An 18,589-nucleotide genomic window follows, 5' to 3' on the forward strand; every position below is an offset into this window, starting at 1 on the left:
ACCTGGTGGTGGTTATACGAGTTCCTCTGCTGCAGGAAGGCGGCGGCCGCCGCCTGGTGCTGCTGCTGGAGCTGCGGGCTGACGGGCGATCTCCGGCTCTGCGGCTGCTGCGGCGCCGTAGGCGGCGGGGGCTGCTGTTGAGGTAAATTCATGGCGGGCGGCGGCGGCGGGGGCACGGCGGTCGCCGAGAAGGGGCCGCCGAAGCCGCCGCCGCCGCCGCTGCCGCCGCTCGCCGGCACGCTGAGCCCCGCGCAGCCATGCGGCGACACCGGCGAGAAGCTCGGGAAAAAGGCCGGGTTCATGGACGACGGCAGCCCGGGGTAGAAGCCGTTCTCAGAGTCGGGGCTGGGCGGCGGCATGGCGCTGAGCGAGCCGCCGCCGCCGGCGCCGTTCGGGGTGGTGGCCGACGAGCCGGGCGGCTGCGGCTGCGGCTGGGGCGGCTGCTGGGGTGGTGGCGGCTGCTGCGGCGGCTGGGGCGCCGGCGGCTGCTGGGGCTGGGGTGGCGGCGACGCGGTCTGCACCGACCAGGGGGTGCCGAAGCCGGGCAGCGGCGGCGGCGACGCGGAGCCGCCTCCCCCTCCGCCTCCTGGGGGCCCCCCGCCCCCGCCGCCGCTGCCGCCGCCGCCGCCCGGGTGTGGAAGGTCCGGGCTCTGCAGACTGCTGAAGGCGCCCGCGCCGAGCGCCCCGCCGGGCAAGAGGTTACTAGGACTGTTGAGCAGAGGGTGGTTGGGGGACTCCATGGAGCCCGGTGCGGGGTTCACCGGCGGCGTCGAGGGGGCCAAGCCCGCATTGGGGGACTCGGCGGCGCTGCCCTCGCCCGCGGCTGGGGTCTTGCGAGGGCTGCCCGCGCCTCCGTGGCGGCGCCGCGGGGCTGTGGGCGACGAGGGCGGGAGCTGTGGGAGCGGGGGCAGGTCGGCTGGACGCTGCCGCTGGGCGAAGTCCTGCGACGGGAGGTGCTGCGGGTGCGGGAGTCTGAACTGCTGCGGCTGCTGTTGCTGCTGGCGCTGGGCGAGCTGCGCGGGCTGGAGGAGATGGCCGGCCGGCGGCAGCGGCGGCGGGCTGAACTGGCCCGGGCAGTGGAGCGGCGGAGGCGGCGGCAGCTTCGAGTCCGGAGGGTGGGGAAGGTGGGGAGGGCTGAACTCTTTCCTCTTCTGGCTGCTCAGCTGCTGCTGCTGCTGCCGCTTACTGAAGTCCTGCGGGGAGGAGGTGCGGCAGCAGCAGCAGGAGGAGGCGGAGGAGGAGGAGGGGTGGTGCAGACTCGGTTTGAAGTCCTGGGAGGGGAGGAGGTGGGTCACACCCGCGATCGTGCCGCCGCCGGGGTGGTGGTTGGGGAGTTTCTCCGCGGCCGCCGCCCCCGAAAGCGGCCGCGCCGGCTGCTGTGTCAGCCCCAGCAGCAGCTCATCCTGCATGGTCTGCTGATGCGCCAGGAACGGGGAGGAAGAGGAAGCGGCAGCGGCCGGGCTGCCCGCGCCGCCGCTAAGGGGGATGGAGAAGGGGGAGGCGGCCTCTAAGAAGCCGGTGACAGGCAACGGTAGCGGCGACAGCGGGCCGAAGGGCGTGGCGGAGGGCAGCGAGTTGGCGGACCCTGTGGCGTAGGGACTGTACGCCTCGCCGCTGAACAAGGGCCCGGGGCTGCTGCTTCGGGGCGGGGCGGGGCGGTCTGCAGCACCCCAAACCCGAACTCCCTCATTTATCAGGCTGGCGGCAGCGGGAGGAGACGCGCTTCGTCCCCTGCCCCACCTAGGAAGCCGCTGGCTCTTGGGCTGCGTGGCCGTAGTGGAAGGAGAGGGAGTCAGCAAGAGAGGGACACCGTGACTGAACCAGGGGACACCGACTTCGGCCCCACCACCCCTCGGGGCAATCACCGCCGCCGCCTCCCGAGACCGGCTCGGGCGCTGCCGCCACCGCCGCCGCCACCGCCCTGGCGGCTTAAGAACCCCGGAACGTGCGTCAGCGCCACCTCACAATCGCGCCGCCCCCCGTGGTGCGTCCTGGCACGCGCGGGCGTGAGGCCGCCGCGCCCCCGTCGCCCCGCCCCGCCTCTTATTAATATGCAGACGCAGCCGGGGGCGCGCTCGCGCTCCCGGGAGGGCGGGAACGAGCGGCACGTCTCCTTGGGTCTCTCATCGTCGGGGGTTTCAAATGGAAAGGCCAGTAGTGGCGGGGGTCGACTGGAGCACTGGGCGGGCGCGCGCACTAGGGCGGGCGCGCGCGGGAGAAAGGGACGGTTCCTGGGCAACGGCCCCTCCCTGGCGCGGGATCCGCTCAGAGCCTGCTCGGGTCGCATGCGTCTCCGCCCCTCGCGGTGCCGCCTCCTTCCTGTCACCTCCGTTCCGCCCTCGGTCGGAGAAGCCCAGCCTCACCACTTGGGGTTCCCAGGGCGGGGCTGGCCCGCAGGGGAAACTGAGGCCTGGGACCCCGACGGGCGCCTGCACTGTGCGCATTCGAGTCGAAATAGGCGCCCGAGACCCCCAACGCAACGCGGGAGCCCGGCCCAGCCCGGGGTCGGGAGGGGTCCTGTGGCGGACTCGCCTCTGGGCTCTGCCTGCTTGAAGTCCGCGGAGCGCGTTGCCCCGCACCTCCAGACCCAGAGTCCCCGACTTAGGGCCTCCTCGTCGCCCTAGGAAGCGCCCTCTAGGTTTGTTTCTGTGTTTTAGGCGCTGGAGGGGGTGCTGTCACTGACATCCTATAGCCGCCGAGGGTGTTTTCTGTAGGGTAAACATAAAGTCTCCGAGTCCCGGCTGTATTCCAGGCATTTTCATTTGGGTGAGGAGGAACAAACACGCTCCGCGTGGTTATTTACACACTCTGATGCGTGGAGCGGGTTCCACGGCGAGCTCCCATGGTAACCCCGGGCCAGCTCCCTTTCTTAAAAGCGTTTCATGTGCCATCATCAGGGCTGCAGCGTGGGACTCCTCCCCACCACATTGATTCCGGGGTCCCCGCCCCTTCCCCCCAGGGAGACTCTAAACATTTCCTAAGCTTTATGAATTTTCAAGGGAGAAAGATTTCTTACATCAGGGAAAAAAGGAGGTTCTGACTCAGCAGCAGACTTGACGAGACTAGCAAAATGGGAGGAAGAGAGCTTTCCATGGTAGAGCTCTTCAGAAGCATTAGAGGAGGAACTAATCCTGTGTGTTTCCTTTCGTATAGAAACGTAAAGTATTTGAAGGTCTAGATAAAGAATAAGAGTGATTGATCCATACTACATGATGAGATGAACTTCATGTTCCTGTTTGGTAATTTTAACTGTTTTACTTGATACTTAGAGAAGTGAAACTACTAAATGAATCCTAGAATATAGACGCTAACCCCAAAACAATAGAAGGTGGATTCAGGCTTTACTTGATTTTGGTTTACAAGTAGACTAAGATTAAATATTTGAAGTTATAAATTAGCATACTCTTACTGATGTAGGCAGAATGTACATTATTATAAGCCTTCATTCTCTGCTAAATTGGAAGTCTTCTGTTCAGTGTCTCAAATTTATATACATCAGAATAAACACTGGAGAAAGAGCAGCATTGCTCCGGGGGACTGTATTTCTTGTATAATCTTTGTCTCTGATGTCCTGTCTAATGAACTAAGTTTTATGTTGCATTTACAATAAGGAAAAAGTACTTTTTAAAAAACTCATACATGGTTCAGAACTTGGTCAGGTGAATGGAATCGCCTTAATAATCTCAAAACCATTTTTAACAATCAGGCAAAATGTAAAACTGGAGAAGTACTTTCATTATTCTAAATTACAATGTCTAGAAAATAACCTGAGCTCAGAATTTAAAATATAAATTGTTATTTTCACATTACATTTTGATATCTTCTTAAATATTCATTTTTAAAATGTATTTTACAGGGAAAAAAACTAATTCTGCAACTAAGGAATATAAAGTCTTAAAAACGGATGAATTTTTTCCAAGTACAGTTGTATTTGATTGAAATCATTTGCAGATCCAACAACAAATCTTGAAATAGGAAGAAAATATAGGCATAAACTTTAGCTCAATCATCCGTTAACACTGCCAGTTAGTAAGGATGAGAAACAGCATACTTTTAAAAGCTAGCTGGTGCCTTTCTGGGTTAAAGTTTGAACAAAAACAAGATTTCTTAGTGCTCTGGTACTAGTTTGGTTTTTGAGGATTTACAGCTCTCTGAAATGGGGAAAGGCCATCAAGTTTGTTATTACATAATAATGTCAAACTTCATATTAAGTATGCAAAATTCCAAATCCTGACAGGGCCTCTACTCACTACTTTTGTGAGGGCCCCATTTTTTTTAGAGCAGTAAGTTACTTTCTGACATCTTGTAAGCTGGTGATCTTCCCCTTACTGGAAATATTCAAATGAAAAGGTTTCTTAGCATGGGGAGTGGAGTAGGGTAGGGAGAAGGAGCAGCAGCGGACTATGGTCCTCTAGCAGTTTTCATGCCAAGATCTTATGAGTCCATTTTATGATTTTTTTTGTTTTTTGTTTCTTACCTGAAAATATTTTGACTTTATGATCATTAACTAGGACCTTGACTTTGTATTTGGCAGTTCCTCATTCATTTACTCCCACTATCCTGGGCAAGTGTTTTTAAAAATATATTTGCTATAACCTAATATACATGCAAATACACACTCATGCCACTGAAATAAAGCTGCTATTAAGCAATTATTTTAATAATGCAACAAACTCCTTTTTGTAATTCTATTTTCATTTTAAAATCACTAAGTTGATCTCAAATTACAAAGTTGGTTTTAACACCCTCTATCAGATTATGAGCTGAAATTTAAAACTACTATCCTAGAAGACCATTTCAAACATTCTGCTATGTCTGAAAACCTCTTGTCGCATCTCTTCTGCATGCTTCTGCTAGCACAAAGCACTCTCAGCTGCTGAGTTACATGCTTATTTCACTGAGCAAAGAGAAGCAATCACAGGAGAACTTCCACAGTCTCCCTGCATCTGTCCCTGCCACCTTGCCTTCCCTCCCAATAGAATGGATGGCTCTTCTGTCTACATTCCTGTTTAAAGCCAGACTCCACTGGCGGAGCAGATCCTATCCCTAACCTACTCAAGACATGGTGTCCCATAATTTTCCCTCTCTTTCCTTCATGACCTCTTTCCTCTCCAGGAAACACTTCCGTGTGCACAAAAACGTGCTTTACTGGTTCTCACCTTTGAAAAATAAAGCCGAAAACTTTTGAACCTTTTATTCTCCCTCCTTTAGCTACTGCCTTCTCTTTCAGCTTTTACATTACCTGAACAGCTTGACCTTTTGACTCAAGTGTCTCATTGACTCTCTGAGTGTCTCATAGACACCTCAAATTAAACATGTCCAAAGTTAAACTCCCTGCCTCACTAGTCCCAATCCCTGTGGTGCCCCATTGTTCTAGTTCCCATTTGGCACTCCATTGTTCTAGTTTGCTCAAGCCAAAAATCTTGGAGTCATAATTCATTTCTGCCCTTCTTGCATCATATCCAAGCCATCAGAACATGTTGCTTATCCTATCTTTAAATTATGGCATAACCTAGAGATATCGTGGGTTTGGTTCCAGATTACCACAATAAAGCAAATATCCCAATAAAGGAAGTCACACCAATTTTTTTGGTTTCCCAATGTAAAAGTTATTTAGAGTACATTATAGTCTAAACATAACTTTCAATTATAGTCTAAAGATAACTTGTAATTATGTTTAAATAAGTGCACAATAGCATTATGTCTGAAAAATGTACACAATAATACTGCTATAAAAGTGCTAATGATTATCTGAGCTTTCAAGACATAATCCTTTTGTCAGTGGAGGGTCTTGTCTCAACGTTTATGGCTGCTGACTGATCAGCATGGTGGTGGCTAAAGTTGGAGGTGGTTGTGGCAATTTCTTAAGACAAAAATGAAGTTTGTCACATCTATTGAATCTCCCTTTCACAAAAGATTTCTCTGTAGCATGCAATGCTGTTTGATAGCATTTTTGTCCACAGTAGAACTTCTTTCAAAATTAGTCAGTCCTCTCTAACCCTGCCAATGCTTTGTCATCCAAATTTATGTAATATTCTAAATCTTTTGTTGACATTTCAACAGTGTTCATAGCATCTTCACTAGGAGTAGATTCCATCTCAAGAAACCTCTTTCTTTGCTTATCCATGAGCAGCAACTTCTTCTCTGTTTAAGTTTTATTGTAAGATTGCAGCAATTCAGTCATATCCTCAGGCTCCACTTCTAATTCTAGTTCTCTTGCTATTTTTACCACATCTACAGTAACTTCCTACACTGAAGTCTCAAACCCCTCAAAGTCATCCAAGAGGTTTGGAATCAGCTTCTGTTAAAACTCCAGTTAATGTTGATATTTTGACCTCCCATGAGTCACAGATATTCTGAATGGCAGCTAGAATGGTGAATCCCTTCCAGAAGGTTTTCAATTTACTTTGCCCTTATCCATCAGAGAAATCACTGTCTTTGGCAGCACTAGCCTTATGAAATTTATTTCTAAAAGAATACTTGAGGTTGGGTGTAGTGACAACTTAGTGATTTTAAATTTTAAAATGGAAATAGAATTTTTAAAAGGAGTTTTTTGCATTATTAAAAGAATTGCTTAATAGCAGTTTTATTTCAATTCAATCCCAGCACTTTGGGAGGCCAAGGCAGAAAAATCATTTGAGGTCAGGAGTTCGAGACCCACCTTGCCAACATGGGGAAAAACCTTCATTTCTAAAACTACAAAAATTAGCTGGGCGTGGTGGCATATACCTGTAATCCCAGCTAGTCAGGAGGCTGAGGCAGGAGAGTAGCTTAAACCCAGAAGACGGAGGTTGCAGGGAGTCGAGATAGTGCCATTGCATTCCAGAGACAGAGCCAGACTTTGTCTCAATAATAATAATAATAATACTTGAAACTCAAAATTACTCCTGAATCCACGGGCTGCAGAATGGATGCTGGGTTAGCAGGCATGAAAACAACAATTATCTTCTTGTACATCTCCATAAGAGCTCTTGGGTGACCAGGTATATTGTCAATGAGCAGTAGAAAGGAATCTTTTTTCCTAAGCAGTAGATCTCAACAGTGGACTTAAAATGTTCAGTAAACTATGCTCATATCAAGTTATGTGGTTCCGTTTACTAAGCACAGACAGAGTAGACTTAACATAATTCTTAAGAGTCCTAGGATTTTCAGAATGAGTAATGGGCACTGGCTTTAACTTAAGGTCACCAGCTGCATTAGCCCTTAAGAAAAGAGTCAGCCTGTCTTTTGAAGCTTGAAGCTAGGCATTGACTTCTCCAGCTATGAAAGTCCTAGATAATATCTTCTTCCAGTAGAAAGTTGTTTTTTCTACAATGAAAACTTACTGTTTAATGTACTACCTTCGTCAATTATCTCAGCTAGATTTCTGGATAACTTGCTACAGCTCCTCCAGAAGCACTTTTTGCTTTACCTTGCACTTTTATGTTACAAAGATGGCTGCTTTCCTTAAACATGAAGCCATCTCTGCTAGTTTCCGACTTTTTTCTTCTGCAGCTTCCTCACCTCTCCCAGCCTTCATAGATTGAAGAGAGTTAGGGCCTTGTTCTGGATTAGGCTTCAGCTTAAGGGAATGTTGTGGCTGATTTAATATTCTCTGTCCAAACCACTCATACTTTTTCTGTATCAGCAATAAAGCTGTTTCACTTTCCTTTCACTCATGTGCTCACTATTTCACTTTTAATTTCCTTCAATAACTTTTCCTTTGCATTTACAACTTGGCTAAGCACTTGGTGCAACCTATTTCAAGTTTCCACATACCTTCCTCACTAAGCCTAATTATATCTAGCTTTTCATGTGAAGTGAAAGATGTGTGCTTCTTCCTTTCACTTGAATGCTTAGAGGCCATCAGAGGGTTATTAGTTGGCCTAATTTCAATATTGATGTGTCTCAGGGAATAGGGAGGCCTGATGTATTTATTGATTAAATTATTGTCTTATATGGTTGTGGTTTGTGGTACCCCAAAACAGTTACACTAGTAACATCAAATATTACAATCACAGATCCCCAAAATAGATACAATAATAATGACAAATCTTGAAATAACTCAAGAATTACCAGAATATAATATAGAGATGCCAAATGAGCACAGGCTGTTGGGAAAATTGTGCTGATAGATTTTCTGAGAAGCACAGTATAGCAGAGCACAGTAAAGTGAGGCAAGCCTGTATATCCAGAATCCAAGGACTTCTCCCCATTCTCACCACAAGCGGCCTAGGCCAGGCTACTATTATTTCTCCTCTGGATCGTTACTCTCACCTACTAACTCCCAGCTTCTGATCTTGCCCCTCTCTAGTTTATTCCCAAAATAGCAGCCAGGATGGGACTTTTGAAATGGAAGACAGGTCATGTCAACTCCTCTAAGAAAATACTTATATTTTCTCAGAATAAAAGTGAAAACATTTTAATAACCTAAAGATTCTTCAGAATTGCTCCTGCCCCCACTAACCCCTCTGAAAATTTCCCTACAGTGGAATGCTTATTTCTCTAACAGCCCAGTCCAATTCAGCCTTAGGGCCTTTGCCCTCTCAGTTCCCACACCTGGAATACTTGTCCCCTAAGTAGCAACAGCGCCTTAATCATGTTTTTATCGGTTTTTTTTCCTTCATCTCTCTCACTTAGGTCTCTGCTAAAGTCATTTTTCAGTGATGTCTTTACTGACAAACATTATAAAATGACAACCTCCCCTTTTCTCCAGCCTTTTTATTCCTCATAAGGTGTTTGTTTTTCCACCTGACTCACTATCTGTCCTTTCTATGAGATCACAAGCGCATGAGGAAAGGTTCATGCCTGTTTTGTTCACTGTTGTATCCTCAGCACTTAGAACAATGCCTTGCACATAGGAGGCATTTAAGAGTTGTGAAATGCATGCACTGAATAAAGGGATTGTTGAATTAATAAATAGTAATTTTAGGAAATGATAGCTAAAAGAAAAAATATAGTAATACAAGAGTTTGTTTGTAAATTGTTCATTTGGTTTCAGGAGATCTCCAAACATTATGCCGATGCTCCTAGGATTCTTAAACAACCCAAAATAATTATAGGCATTGTCAGAGATAGGATACATGCATGAAAACAGCTAAGTCATCCCAAGATTTTAACACTGGGGAATAGGTAACCCTGAAGTACAAGGGCTAGGACCCCTGTCTCAGGAGCTGTCTACTTTTTTTCATGGGACTTGAGAAAGGATTATAGGACTTTATGTCATGTCACATCCAAAATTCATTTATAGAGTAAGCCATTTTACTAACATTGGAGTACATAATTCATAACAATAAGAAAAAACATAGACCTCAATTTTCAATAAGAAAAAATAGGAAAACTGGTACATAGAATAAGAAACTGTAATTCATAAGGACATGAATCATATATATGAAAATACTATTTGTTTGTAGGCCCACAGTTGATGCATATTCATTCCATATTAAGAGATAAGGAGGAGCGATATGATGGACACACCAGGGCTACGGAGTGTGAGACCTGGCTTTTAGTCCAACTTCCTCTGTTATTGTGTAACTTTGGCAGTTAAACTTTGGGAACTTCAGTATTTGCATCTGTGAAGGTAAAAAAACAAACATTGTCTGTGAAGTGGGGGCTATGGTGATGACAATTAGCAATATTTTAAGTAGAGAGTCTTCTACAGTGTTTGACACAAAATAGATGTTTAAACAAAACACCTTAGATGTCATCTGCCATGCAGTGTAAGGTAAAGAGTAGATGAGAAAGCCAGCTTGAACACAGTGGTAGTCCTGGAGACTGGATAACCAAAGCAAAAACAAAGCAAAACAGTTACCAGACAACATGGAGGCTGGTAATGACAGTGAAATCCTGTATTGCTAGCAGTTGAAGGGATATATCCAAAATAAATAAATAAAATTTAAAAAGAAAAAATAAACCTAAGTTCCTCCTAGATCTGGAAAACCAGAAAAAATTTCTGAAAGTTGAATGTTAAACATATTCAATGACTATTTAATCCCTCTAAGGAAGACCAGTTATGTAATTAGGGTAAACTCTGACTTTAAGGATATTACTGATACTACCATTTCTGACACTTACGGGGTAGGTTATGTTTACCTGGGCAGGTTAACCATCCTCATTCTCTGTTTTCTCCTCTGACAAATAACATATAGAAATATGTATGAAAATAGCAAATGCTGTTAGAGCACTGTTGTGGTCCAACAGAAACATAAGGCAAGCCATAAATGTGAGTTATATATGTAATGTGAAGGCTTCTAGTAGTCACATTTTATTTTATTATTTAGAGACAGGGTATGGCTCTGTTACCCAGGCTAAGTGAGTGCAGTGGTGTGATCATAGCTCATTGCAGCCTCCCACCTCAGATTCCCAAGTAGCCAGGACTACTGACGTGCACTGCAATGCCTAGCTAATTTTAAAAAGTTTTTGTAGAGATGGGGTCTTGCTGTGTTGCCCAGGCTGGCCTCCAACTCCTGGACTTCAGCTCTCTTCCTGCTTTGGCCTTCCAAATTGCTGGAATTACAGGTGTGTACTGGCCACATTTTAAAAAGTAAAAAGGTACAAGTGAAATTAACTTGAGTAATATGTTTTATTTAAATCGATATATGCAGATTATTATTTTATCATGTAATTGATGTAAAAGTTATTGCCTTTTTACTGCTTTTTTTCCATCTGTTAAGATGATTACAGTTTTATGGTTTATTTTATTAACAGAGTGTATTAAGTTGGTTGATTTTCATATTCTAAGCCAACCTTGTATTCCTGCAATACATTTCATTTAGTTATGGTGTATAATCTTTTTTATATGTTGTTGAATTTGGATTGCAAGTATTTTGTTGAGAGCATTGGCATCTATGTTTGTGGGGGTTATTAGTCTGTGGGTTTCTTGTGATGTTTTTGTCGCTATTGATGTTAAAGTAATTAATACTGGTCTGATAGAATGAGTTGGGAAGTATTACTTCTTATAATTTTTTGTTAAGAGTATATGAAGGATTGATATTAATTAATCTTTAGGTCTGTGGTGGAATTGATGAGTAAAGCCATCAGTGGGCCTAGACATTCCTGGTAGAAAGTTTAAAAATTGTTAATTCAATCTGTATTTATTTCAGTATGAGTTGTTGGTGTTTGGAAATTTATTTCACCTAGGCTTTCTAATTTGTTGACATACAATTGTAGTGGCATTCTCTTCTTTAAAAAGTTATTATTTACTTATTTAAAAAAAATTTTTTTTTATAGAGATGGTGCCTTGCTTTGTTGCTCAGGCTGGTCTCGAATTCCTGGCTTCAAGCGGTCCTCCTGTCTTGGCCTCCCAAAGTGCTGGGATTACAGATGTGAGCCACTGCATCCTGCCCATAGTGTTCTCTTCTAATCCATTTTACTTCTATGAGGTTGGTGCTGAGGTCCTCTTTTTTATTTCTGATTTTAATAATTTGATTCCTCTTTTATTCTTCAACCTCAGTAAATGTTCATTAATTTTATTTATGTTTTTCAAATAAGTAACTTTTGATTTCATCAATGTTTGCTATTTATTATTTCATTTATTTTTGCTCTAATATTTATAATTATATTTATTCTGCTTGCTTTGGTTTTAGTTTATTCTTTGGTAGTTTTGTAAGATAGAAGTTTAGATTGTTAGTTTGAGATCTTCCTTCTTTTTATAAATAAGCATTACAGCTACAAATTTCTCTCTGATTACTGCTTAAGGTGCACCTAATAAGTTTTGGTATGTTGTGTTTTTTGTCTCATTAATCTCAGATAATTTTCTCATTTGCCTTGTATATTTTAAAACCATTTGTTATTTAAAAGTATTTAGATTACTTTTAACATATTTGTGTTTTTCAAATTTATTTGTTGTTGTGACTTTTAAATGTATTCTGTGGTAGTCAAAGAACATCCTTTGTATGATTTAAAAGCATTTCAATTTATTGAGTTTTCTTAATGGCCTCTTAACATACATTTTATCATCGAAATTTTTTCCTGTATACTTGAGAAGAATATATGCTCTGCTATTTTTTAGAGTTTTCTGTAGATATGTTACATCTAGTTAGTTTATATTGTTGTTCAAGTCTTCATCCATTATTGAATGCAGGTTATTGATGTTTCCAATTATTACTGTTAAATGTTTATTTCTCCTTTCAACTTATGTATTTTACTTCATGTTTTTGGAGGCTCTGTTGTTACGTGCATTTATGTTTTTATTGTTTGTCTTCCAGATGAATTGACCCTTTTATCATTATGTCTTTTTTTGATTCAAGTAACAAATCTTGTCTTAAAGCCCATTTTGTCTGATACTAGTATAGCCACTCTAGTTCTCTTTTGGATACTGTTTGTGTGGTATATAATTTTATATCTTTTCACTTTGGACTTACTTATATCTTTGAATCTAGCATGTCTATTGTAGGTGGCATATGATTGAATTGTGTTTGCTTCATTCTACATTCTCTGTCTTTTGACTGGAGAGAGATATACATTTTTATTAGAGAAATGATATAGTCATTATTTGATAAATTGTACATTCATTGCTTAGTACGAATTAGTTGATAAGAATTAACACACTTATATTCATTTTATAATTGATGAATTGCATTACTTGTGTTAGATCTATATTGTTTGATATCCTTTTATAATCTGTCTTATAGGATTCATTTTGTAACTTATTTCTCAATGTTTGTGGGTCTTGGTTTTTTTATTTTTGAGATGGAGTCTCTCTCTGTTGCCCAGGCTGGAGGGCAGTGGTGTGATCTCAGCTCACTGCAACCTCTGCCCGCTAGGTTCAAGCAGTTCTCCTGCCTCAGCCTCTCACGTAGCTGGGATTATAGGCACCCACCACCATGACCAACGAATTTTTGTATTTTTAGTAGAGACAGGGTTTCACTGTGTTGGTCAGGCTGGTCTCAAACTCCTGACCTCAAGTGATACAACTGCTTCAGCCTCCCAAAGTGTTGGAATTACAGGCGTGAGCCACCATGCCCAGCCTCAATGTTTTAATAATATTTTTTTCCAATGCAAATTAACACATTTGTTTGAATTGAAAAATAAAGGTAGAATTTTTCTGGAAGGAAAGTACAATTTGGCTTACTGATTTGCCAAGTATATGTAGTACACATGTTCCTTTAATTGAGCTAAATATGAAGCACCACAGTTTTGATTTTATATGAATGTATCAAATTCAAGGGCAAAGTATAATGCAAATGTGAGTTCAAAGAGAAAAAAAATTTAAAATTTTTAAATTAAAAAATCTTTCTCATAAAAAAGAGTCATGGGTATCAAATTGTTATGATTTTCAGATTTCATTGAATACATTAAAAATAATAGTAATTTAAAGTGATAAAATCAAATATATATTGAAATTTCATCCTTTGCAATAATTATTTCAACTTATAATATTTTTAGAGGACTTAAGATGTATAAGACATTTAAAACTTTCAAATATGCAAGCTATTTTTTGAAAAATACACTTTCTTTATGTAATTCTTAAGGGAAAACGTTTGAAAAATAGATTAGAGAAGAAAAATCCTTCAGACTCATAGTCTCTGGTTGCCTTAGTTACTACTGTATTCCCAGTACCAATCACAGCCTTGTGACTGAATGAGTGAATTGTGTTAAGTGCCCTGAATGGTATCATTGAAAATTACTTGCTACCTAAAAAAAAAGGACAACCCAGGAGGCTGATGTTTTCCTATCTAGGTTAGGTAATTACTTAGTAGGTAGAGAGCTGGGTCTTGATGTAAATGGGGAAAGGAAAGCAATCCCTGCAATCCTGACTGTCTTCCAGACAGCCCTGGATGGCTACGTTTACCTTTGGCAGACCCCAAATAATGAGAGTAAGATTAAGACCTAGACTTAAGATAGCTCAACAAAGTGGTAAGATCCAGACATGCATTCCTTGGAGCATCTACTTCTTGTCTGGCACTCTGTGAGGCTCTGGGCATGGAAAGATGAAGATGACAAGGTACATGGGCAATATGCTTAAAAAAGAGGTCTGATGAAATGGGATAAATGCCGTAAGAGGAACATTTCATGTTATAGGTTCGAGTACTGGAAACTACAGTTATTTGACCATTTTTGACCTACCCAAAACTGGTAACACACATGGTTCAACCTACATGTTATATGCAAATCCAGGTGAAAAAACAATAAATCTTGAGGGATTTTTTTAATCAGGGAAAATTATGTGCAGTTGGTGGCATTTGAGCTGTACATTGAAGGATAAGGGAGAAGATGAGTGGTTGGATAGGTAGCAGGTGGGGCATTTGAAAGAGCATAATCAACAAAAGCAAAAGTGGAGAGTAATGGAAGGTTCAGATACCATCTGGAAAGGGACACAGAGCATTCTTTGCATTGAGATCTGGAAAGTGAGGATAAGAGTAAAAAGGAACCTCAGACTTATGTTAAGAGTGCTGCCAGCCTGATAAGACACTGTTCTGCCAGCAATGGCAAACCATCAAGACTTTTCTTAGAGGGAGTATTGTTAGCAGATAAAAATTTTAGAACCCCCCATTTGTCTGAATGGGGATTGGGTTGCAGATAAGGAGATTGAAGAGAGATACTGAGATACTTAGGAGGCAGCTGCAATCATTGAGGTAAATATAGTAGATGTGTACAGGGGTTGAGGAGTGGGCATGTTTCTATGACATAATTGTCATAGTTTGACCAATTATTAGGTTTGAGGGGTTAGTCGAAAGAGGTACAGGTTCAGGAGTGGGGGTAAAGAGTAAACTAAGTAGACATATCAAAGAGTAAGAGTAGAGAGTTCTGGGCTATGGTTCTTGGTTTTTGTTGGTGTGCATTTGATAGCTGAAGCCATGAAAGTGTATGGGATTATCAGGCAAACTTACCTAGGGAGAGCAGGGAAACAGAATATGGGCAAAAGGGCAGAGGAGGGAGCTAGGGATGAATCTGTACCTTGTACTTTGCCTCATTATATCTTTGTCATAGCACTTGTTTACCTGAGTGTCTACTGTTTGCAAGTTTGTGAGATCTCCAAAGATGGGTAGGAACCATCTTATCCATTCTTTGGAATCCTCAAAGCTCCACTATACTCAAAAGGTAGCCACTTAAAGAAGTACTCACTGGATCATACCCTTATTTTCTAGGTTCTAGGCATTGTTCTAAGTGCTACATAGGTGCCATTCCATTTCACATTTAATAATAGCTTTATAAATAGATGCTATTGTTAGCCCTATTTTACAGATGAGGAAACTAAAGCATGAACTCATTCAAGGACACAATTGAAGAGTGAGAGCCTGGATTTAAACTCAGACAGTCTAAAGCCAGAGGCCACTGAGTACTAAAGCCTATGCTATGGAATGAGTGGGATCAGAAGGACTTCTCTTTAGTAAAACTTTGCAGCTTAGAATCACTTTCATAAACAATTCTAGTATCCTCACAGTAATTTGGTAAGATGGAAGGAGGAGGCAATACTATTATCTACATTTGATTTGTGAGTAAATGAAAGCTAAAGTTAAGTATATTTGTGAAGATACACAGTAAGTGGCAAAACCACTCCTATCTTATGAATTACATTCCTGTATTCTGTTCACTCCATCTTGTTAACTGGGAATCCAATTGTCTCCCCTGTCGCTCAACAAGGTAGAATGTCTGGACTGGTAGCTGGAAGCTGGAGGAAGAATCTGAAGAGAGACACTGCGGAAAAGGCACAGAAAGACCTTTGAACTAGCAGTACATATTTCTTTGAGGGACTTAGGAACTTTATTCTGGTAGAGACTATAAGATGTCAAACTTGTGAATTCTAACATAGTCTCTTTTATTAATAATCGAGAATGCTTGAAATTTAGGTACAAACTATGTATTAAAATGGCTGGTTTGTTGGTTGTAAATGTAAACAGAGATAATTTATTAACTTGTTATTTATTCATCCTTGTTGAGGACATACTGTAATTTTTCCTTAGGCGTAACATCAGTGGTCCTCGTACTGTCTAAAGGCTTCAGGGGTCCCTGTACTGTCTAAAGGCTTCAGTCTCTTTGGAGCCTTCTGTAGTTCATTTGCTGAGGAGGATAAGATTCACCCTCTTCATTGGAGGGTGATGGATTTTCAACTTCTATAGGCATTATTTTACCCAATTCTCTACCACATATGGATTTTTTGAGGGGGGGGATGGCTAGTCTTTTAACTAGGAGCAACTCACGAAAGATTTCAAAGGAACTAAAAATGAGATTGATAATAAGCTTTATACTTGTGTTCAGCTCATTTTAGTTCAGAAAAAAAAAATGTTTCTGTACATCTGACAGATATTGCCTTATTTGAAATTTCTAAATCTTAGGCAAGATTGTCCTGCCATTTCTCTGCCGTTACACAAGATTGGTTATCTTGCCAAGTTTCACTATTGCTAATATAGACTCTGAAGCAACAAATATTACAGTGTATTTATAGAAGAGAAATATCCTGTTTTGTAAGTTAAATGTAGCCTTGTTTATTCATGTAAATGGTGGAAGTATATTCTCTCTATGGCCAATATGTTTAGGCCCTTAACTTATAAAATAAGCAATGTTATGGAAATTAAAACAGAGGTACCTATATTCTTCTTGTTTAGGAAAGGATGAAAGAAAGGAAGAAAATTCAGTAATTCTTTCCTATAATACTCACTTTTATAATAACTATTAACAATTTATAATATAAAATATTAAGATTTATATAGTTCTGTGTGCAAGGCGTTATTTTGAACATTCGGTCCTCTTTTCAAGTCCATGAGAAGTATTACCATTGCCTTCATTACAAAGGCGAGTGAACTAAGTCACAGAGGTGTTAGGCAGCTTGCCTGAAACCACAGAGCCAGTAGTAGAAACACTATCCCAGAGTTCTTGCTCTTAATTTACAGTGCTGAAATTGTTGTGGGTTTCATGATTTTGTCTCCTCTAAACTGGAGAAGACTTCCAAGAGGTGGTGACAGTTTAGAAGATCTTTGTTTTTTTGTGAGGATATGTGGTATTTGGTTTTCATATTTGTTTTTTTTTGTTTGTTTGTTTTTGAGACAGGTCTTCCTCTGTCACCCAGGATGGACTGCAGTGCCGTAATCTCAGCTCACAGTAGTAGCCTCTGCCTTCCATGCTCAAGTGATCTGTCACCTCAGTCTCCTAAGTGAAAATCTTTGAAAGATGGGAGTTAATCTATAAAAATGGAAAGCTAGAGAATTTCAGTGTTTGAAAGTAAACTTCTGATTCTTACTGAAATCCAGAACAGTTTTTCTCCATGAAGCAGAGATGAGATGCTGCATTAAGTTTATGAGAAACTGATTGCTGAGTGCTAGTGTGGTTTTTCTGTTGATCTTATTGAAACCAGGGGCCACAGACTTTCATTTATACATTCATGTGCATTGTTAGTGTCCCTCCTCTAGGTCATACACTCTACAGATGGATGTTGTTCCTTCTTTCTTCCTTCCCTCCCTTCCTTCCATTCTCTAAGTCAATGAAATCAGTTAAATGAGCGAGGCTTTGTGCCAGGGGCTGATAAGTAGATAAATAAATAAATAAGACAAGTGCTCTGGTCTTTACAGATGGTTAATGATGGTTTTAAATGGCCCACTGTTCATGTTGTAAGGAGGTAAAAAAGAGGGAATTGTTACTTCAACCTGGGGTGTTGGGGAAAGCCTTCAATGAAAGAGGTTAGTACTTGAGTTGAATCTTAAAAGATGTCTAGGTTGAGGGTGAGATGGTCAGAGGGAAATGGGAAGAACATTCTAGGAAGAGGAATCAGCAAGATTAGTCAAGCCTTGGAGGCGACAAATAGTAGGACATGTTATAGAAAGGGAGGAGGGCATTGCCTAGAGGGAGCAAAGGGGTGAGGTGAGGCCGTTTGAGCAAGGCTGGAGAAGTAGGGAAAGTCAAGTCAGTTGAGACAGAGGTATTCATCACTGAAAATCCACTTCCCGGACCTACATCCAACATAGAACCTTTATATGGTTATCATGATTTGAACATTCCCAGCAGTTTGTCATGTAGTTTCTGAGATTCAGGGCTTCAGGGATGCTAGATACTTTTATTAACATATTCTATGGTGTTTTATATAGGTCCTGGCAAGATTAACGTATTGTTTTCTATGATAACAGATAGCTAATATGAAATGAGGATCAATTTGGTCTTTCATATAAGGCCTAGAGAATGTTTTTTCACAATTACCCCAGACCTAGAAGGTCTTTGTCTACCCAGCAGCTAGTGTTGCATCAAATTCATCATTTGTTTTCTTAAAGTCATCCAGTGGGTTCCTTGCCCTAGCCTACAAGGCCGTGTATGTTCTACCATCAGCTCATACCACTCAACCCCTCACACATGCTCAACTACCCTGGTCATTTAGTTCTTCAAACCCTCGAAGCTTTGTTCTGACTTAGAGTTTCTGTGCTTGCTGCTGCCTTGGCCCAGCTGACTCTTCTCCCAACTGCATGGCTGTTTCATCTAAGATATATTTCCTCCTAGAGACCTTCATGGGCTGTCCTCTCTGAAGTATCCTCCTTCTCAGGACATCGTTTATTTCCTTAGGCGCATTTATCACCAATATGTAAGATTTAATTTATTCATTTATTTTATTGTCTATTTCATTTGAATATGAGATCAATGTTACACTCAGATACGCCCTGTTTGACTTATTCTCAGCTAGTTACTT

At 42.1% G+C, this 18,589-nt stretch overlaps 2 protein-coding genes across 13 annotated transcripts in view; one reads left to right on the forward strand and one right to left on the reverse strand.

The window, feature by feature from the left end:
* Positions 1–1,906, reverse strand: part of CPEB2 (cytoplasmic polyadenylation element binding protein 2) — a 66,224-nt gene extending 64,318 nt beyond the window's left edge. For all 6 annotated transcript variants that reach the window (XM_078367492.1, XM_078367490.1, XM_078367488.1 and 3 more), the window contains exon 1: positions 3–1,906. In XM_078367492.1, coding sequence (XP_078223618.1) covers positions 3–1,409 — 1,407 coding nt within the window. In that variant the 5' untranslated portion in view covers positions 1,410–1,906. The remainder of the gene's footprint in view (positions 1–2) is intronic.
* An 82-nt stretch (positions 1,907–1,988) lies between these two features.
* On the forward strand, positions 1,989–18,484 carry LOC144581835 (uncharacterized). Of its 7 annotated transcripts, XR_013533193.1 has the most exons (4): positions 1,989–2,638; positions 3,154–3,239; positions 10,405–10,497; positions 11,209–11,340. XR_013533193.1 is itself a non-coding variant. In XM_078367498.1 (2 exons), the coding sequence occupies exon 1, from the start codon at positions 2,052–2,054 to the stop codon at positions 2,622–2,624; it is 573 nt and encodes a 190-aa protein (XP_078223624.1). In that variant the 5' UTR covers positions 1,989–2,051; the 3' UTR covers positions 2,625–2,638; positions 18,403–18,484. The 7 variants fall into 7 exon arrangements, 2 of the variants coding, with proteins under 2 accessions (XP_078223624.1, XP_078223623.1); XR_013533195.1 differs by lacking the exons at positions 10,405–10,497; positions 11,209–11,340 and adding an exon at positions 18,403–18,484; XR_013533194.1 differs by lacking the exon at positions 10,405–10,497 and having other exon boundaries at positions 11,209–11,344.
* The last annotated feature ends 105 nt before the right edge of the window (positions 18,485–18,589 follow it).

The sequence above is a fragment of the Callithrix jacchus genome, chromosome 3 (assembly GCF_049354715.1).
Source record: "Callithrix jacchus isolate 240 chromosome 3, calJac240_pri, whole genome shotgun sequence".
Taxonomy (NCBI): Eukaryota; Metazoa; Chordata; class Mammalia; order Primates; family Cebidae; genus Callithrix; species Callithrix jacchus.

What these genes read in the sequence shown, in the direction of transcription:
- LOC144581835 (XM_078367498.1), top strand. Translation starts at nt 2,052, where the DNA reads ATGCAGACGCAGCCGGGGGCGCGCTCGCGCTCCCGGGAGGGCGGGAAC.